General features: G+C 41.1%; 1 protein-coding gene across 1 annotated transcript in view; it reads left to right on the top strand.

The window, feature by feature from the left end:
- ZIC3 (Zic family member 3) overlaps positions 1 to 3,129 on the top strand; it is an 11,441-nt gene extending 8,312 nt beyond the window's left edge. Inside the window, exon 3 of the mRNA XM_023735450.1 lies at positions 2,551 to 3,129. Coding sequence (XP_023591218.1) covers positions 2,551 to 2,700 — 150 coding nt within the window. The 3' untranslated portion in view covers positions 2,701 to 3,129. The remainder of the gene's footprint in view (positions 1 to 2,550) is intronic.
- The last annotated feature ends 2,451 nt before the right edge of the window (positions 3,130 to 5,580 follow it).

Genomic DNA, 5,580 nt, shown 5'->3' with positions numbered 1-5,580 from the left:
TTTGCTGCGGGAAGGAGGGGGGAGGGGAAGGAGGAAGGGGGTGGGTTTTGGGGCGGCTCTCGAATCTTGAACATGGCGGCCGGATGCGAACCCCCGCGGAGCGCAGCCGAGCGCAGGCCGCGGGCCGCAGAAGTGTGGTGTGCTCCCCACCCGTTGTTCTGCCTCGGCCCTGGACGCCTCGCGGGGGAATGTAGATCGTGGCGGCCGAGCGCAAAATGTTAAAACACCGAAGCGCAGAAGTTCTTCAGGGTATTCTGCGTGGAGAAAGTTGGCGAACCCTCGTGGGGGCTGGGGTCCCGGGGGACTTGGGCATCAAACCCACCAGAGGCCGTCCACCCTCCCGGCCGGGCTGAAGACTCGCCCCCCCAACCCCGGCCTCCAGGGGTAGGGATGCCATTTTGATTTATCGTGCCCGGATCGGGAGCCCCCAGCGCCTTCCCGAGTCCCAAAAGATGCCCCCGAGTGCACACGGCTACCTTCTCTTCTCAGAACAATAGCGGGGCCCGTGAGGAGGGGCGCACCTAGCCACCGTTTCCAAATAAAGTGCCTGAAATGTCAATATAGGTGTGCCCTGGCGAGGTCGAACCTGGCATAGGGTTCAGGCCCCGTTTTCTGCATATCTCACTTAAACGGGAGCCTATGAGAATTGGCACGACTGTACCTTTTGTGTGTGCCGTAACAGCTGGTGGTCCTACTTTATGAGGAAGAAAGGCCACAGCCCGAAAACTTTCGTTCAGCTTCTGCTTAACTGCCTCCGTGCTTGCGTGTGAAAGAACCCTGGTAGTTCTCGGAGCCCAGGCTTGTGTTTTCTCCGCAGAAAAATGCTGTGGAGTCACCTTTCGATGTGTCTAGTGAGGAAAACAAAAATGTGGGACAAAAATGGAAACGTGTAATTTTTGACCCCAGCTCCTCTAGGGAAATAAGTGGCACGAATTGTTTCAGGTTGTGTCCTCGAGGAGGCCAACAGCCAAACGCAAAGGCAGCCCTCTCGGGGCTCTCCAGGGTCAGGCATTTAGGCTCCTGAAGGTGCAGGGCAGCTACTGTGGGCCACCTTGGGAAGGGCCCCAGGTGGGTGGGCAGCTCATTAGCATGGCTGACCCAGATCTGTGTGTGTGTGGGGGGGGGGATCTGCAAAACAGTGCCTTTTTCTGAAGAGAACAATGGGGGTTGTCTTTCCTCCTTTACAGTGCACAAAGAAGATGGCTTTGGAGCAAGAATTTGGAATATGCATTTAAGTTGTAGTGCTTTGCATTGGAAACCCCTGACAATTAAAATAAGCATGCCCTGTAGTATTTCAGTCCTTTTCTTATGTGTGATTCCTGCAAGTCAAAGGGGTTGGCGCCTCTTCAGCCGTTTGGAAACTTGTTTTGAAATTGCCACCAAACAGATTTTTTTTTTCCTTTCCTGTGGGTGAAGTTTCCTTCCCGGGCTCAGCCACTCCCGCCACCTCCTCGCTGGAATAGTATATTGACATCTTTGAGAGATCTAAGGAAGTATACAAGATGGTGCTTGCTGTATACTTTATTTTTCCATGCTGCAGTTTGAACCCTGAAGTTTGAGCTCTTCCTGGTTAAATCTCTTGGTACAAAAAGTGTGGAAAATGAAAATTAATTAATCTTACAAAGTTTTAGCCAATGGCTAGGCAGTTAGGGTTTTGTCTCTTTAAGAACTACCGAGCATAGATTGTCTCTAAATTGACTTTAAAACCAAGCTAAAGATGCATTGGTGAACTGTCTCCCCTGGATACCTGCAGTGTTCTTTGGGTCACTTCATATGTTAAAACTCTGGTTAATTTTCATGGGAGTTATGTGAATGGAATTTCTGCGAAAACAGGCAAGTGATAAATTGGTAGAACTCTCATGTTTGTTTAAATGCCTACTGCAAAGGGCACTGCCTTGCCCACTGAGGTTTGGCTTCTATCATAACTATTGAAATTTACAGTTTGAAAAACAAGTTTGCAGGAAGCATTTAAAGGGTGCAGGGGTCAGATGACTTGAACGAATGGTAACTTTTAACACATGAGCAAAATTGCTTTGACTAACAGAGAGAAAGTCCTGTTTCAAAAAATCTGTTCAAACTAAAGAAATTATCTTCCTCTAAAAGCATCTAACAAACCAAGCAATTTTTAAAATATTTTTAATCTGATGACAGTTCTGCCTGTTTATTAATTGATGAATAGAGAGAAATATGAGTTTTACAGTAACTGTAAAAATAGCCATCACTGGATAGCATGTTTATAATGTTTAATCTCTAACAGGGTGTATATGTTGTCTAATGTGTTTTATTAAAATACAACCTATGTAAAGAGCATTTGAACTTAAGGTGTTAACAAGAGCACATTTCATTGTGCTTTATTATAGCCTAGCATTTAAAAAAACACATCCAGTGTACTACTGTTTCATGAGAAACTCTTTGTTCTGTAATCCTTCACCTGAAGTACTATTAAAAAAAACAAAAAACAAAAAACACATCCATATAACATTTTATAAAACTTTTCTAATTGTGGCCTATTTTGACCTATCTGCAGTTCACTTTTTGTTTTTTTGCCAGTGTTGTCCTGCTTGGTATCCGGGACAGTCTCTAATTCCTGACGAAGAACTTGATACTGACGTTGGTATGCAGCAGCCAGCCCTCCATAACACTACCTATCCTAAATGCAGGGTTAATGCCGAACCTACTGTGCAAGAAATGATTTACTGATGAGGTTTCAAAGAAAACCACATCAATTTGGATGTCTGTTACCTTGAAGTGATCATTTTAAGAGTAGTAGCTTCTTCCCTAGGTATAAAAAAAGACTATTTTCTTCTTTTGGTGTATTTCATTCTGTGTTGAGCAATCATTTGTGAAATGAAAAAGCAGAAAAGCTATCCCCCACCCCCAATTTAGGATTGATAAATGGGAAGATGGAGGTAAAGACTGGCCTAATTCTTAACCCAGTATGTATTATCTCATGCATTGTGTTGACCTTGTTGAAAATCTTTTTCAAATATCTGCATTCCACATGTAGAACTAAAATGTTTAAAACTAGAAACATGAATGCTTGTTTTGTTAATTTCATGTTTGTGTTCCAAAAGCAATACCCGGAATCCCTACTATCGTTGTTTGACTTAAATAAAACCATTTTAATTATTTTTGTGATTATTGCTTTATTACAATAACAGCTATAGCCCCTAAATATCCTTGCTTAACCTGTTGAGTTTGGACAATTTATATTCTATTCACATTTTTTATGGGATAGCTGGGTTTTCACTGAGCAATAAACTTGAAAAAACAACCCACTGAACAAACCCCAATCAACTGTTGAGCTCAGTGTTTTCCCGGAGGGGCTCAGGGCCAGGTGCTGGGGAGGTCAGGGGAAGAATTCAGAGTCCAGGATTGGTTGGGGTGATAAGAAGGAAGGAATGGAGGCAGGAGTTTGGAGGAACAAAAAGCATTTGAACACCACTATTTGGGTGAGAAAGAGAGGGAAAGACAAAGCTGAAAATAACCTCAAAGGTTTAAAGAAGCCCTCTGTGGCATTGGAGAGAGGACAATTTTGACATATGCATTACATGTATATTATTCAGAAGCCTCTAAAGTGGTCCTTGGTGCAGACAACTTGGCAACCATTGATTAGAACACTTACAGAATCATGGAATATAGGTGTTATTAAAACACAAGTTGTCATTAATTAACTGTAGTGTTAGAGAAGATGAAGATACTTCAGAGAAATTCTTAGAACTCCAGATACTTGATTTCTCATTTTAAATTTAACATCCATAATCTAATGTAATCTGTGAATGGCCATCATTCTATTTATTTGGCGTGATTATGCCATGATGAGATACTGTAAAAGTGCAGCCTGAGAGAGTATATTGCTATTGGTTCTTTAGATCCAGTTTTATTAAAACTTCTGGTAAGTAGACTGATGATCCTGTAATTTTTAAGTAGAGGGGGAACGCATCATCCATCTCCCTCCGATTCTTGTTGTTCATTTACAACAGGAGTAGGGAAATGGACGAGTCAAGGAATGCTGTGAATCTTTGATTCTCAGCTCCCTAACACTTGACATGTTTATATCCCTTGCAACAATGTTGGTAGAATTTTTTGTGTTTTTGTTTTTAAGAACAAGAACTGTTCTTTCTGACAGGCAGTGGAGTATTACGTAATGGGATTGTTAAAGCCCTTGGAAAGGTAAGCTACAAAGTTATGCATGAGCCAGTTGCACTGTGATAATAATACCTCCTAGGGTTTGTCTGGAGCCCTGGTGGTGCAGTGGTTAAGAGCTCAGATGCTAACCAAAAGATCTGCAGTTTGAATCCACCAGCCGCTCCTTGGAAACCCTGTGGGGCAGTTCTACTCTGTCCTGTAGGATCGCTATGAGTCAGAACAACGGGTTTTTTAGGGTTGGTCTAAGGATTAAGCAAGAAAATGTCCATAAAGAGCCTGAATGTTCCCTTCTCTTCTTCCCGCAGGTAGTTACTGTTTTGTTCCTTTTGGGTAGTTTGCTATTTGTAACATTAACAAATCTTTTACTAAAATCATGTAGTGGTTTATATTGCGGTTCAAATTAATACAGTTTTGAGAAAATAGATGGAGACTTGGGACATATAAGAAATACTGCATTTCATAAGCATAATCACTAGATCAGGCATGTGGGTTTATGAACATAGCTATGAATATTTAAACACATAAAATTAAAATGTTATTAAATGCCTGTTGTTCATTATCTTCCAATGAATATGCTTATTCTTGGATAAAAATAAGTTGTGTACTTAAAATCTGTAAGCATGGTGATTTAATGACTGACTTTTAATTTGATAGAATTTTTACTTTAGTCAATATCTTGCTTCCTAAACTATATTAACATTCAATGACAATGTTACAGTGTGAAAATTGGCTTCCACATGTAACAGAATGAGTAAATCTTATGGTGTCTTAAATTATTCAGTTTCCCCCTACTAAATTTATGTTAGTATTATGCAGGTTTGACTATAGAGTAATGAGACTGATTTTTCTGTGTGGTTTGGAAGCTAGCTTTGAAAGCAGTTTCCAAAGAGGAGTCCCCGAAATGTTTTGACCAATGTCAGCATCCTCACAATAAGTTTATGGACTCCCAAGGTATCGGCCTCACTTAAAATTAAAAAAACAAAACAAACAACAGCCACCAGTCTTATTACTTTACAACCATACTTTTGGTTTTATTATGTTTTAAAAGGGTATCCTGATTATTTTATGTTAATAAAATTGAAGCTTGACTGAAAGTGTAGAAATGCTGTACTACAACACAATAAAATATACTTCTTCCCCTCAATTGCAGGTCTATTTATGCAGTAAAATAAAACAAAAACACCAATACACTAAGCTTTTCCCAGATGAGCTGTGTGAGTGGGAAATGTTTCTTTCCTTCTCACAGATCTTGGGGACTTGGGGCTTCCCAGAGAGCCTGTGCTGTTGAATGATAATGGCTTTTGTCCGGAGGCCTGGGAGACTTTTCATTATTTTTTTTTCTTCACTGGTTTATCACCTTTGTCTATCTCTTCCTTACCTTCGTGTATTTACCCTGCACTGTTAGATGTGGGGGTAAGCCCTGTAAAACTT

This window comes from Trichechus manatus, unplaced genomic scaffold (genome assembly GCF_000243295.1).
Source record: "Trichechus manatus latirostris isolate Lorelei unplaced genomic scaffold, TriManLat1.0 scaffold00079, whole genome shotgun sequence".
NCBI classification, from domain to species: domain Eukaryota; kingdom Metazoa; phylum Chordata; class Mammalia; order Sirenia; family Trichechidae; genus Trichechus; species Trichechus manatus.
This window is presented reverse-complemented; position numbering and strand designations above follow the sequence as displayed.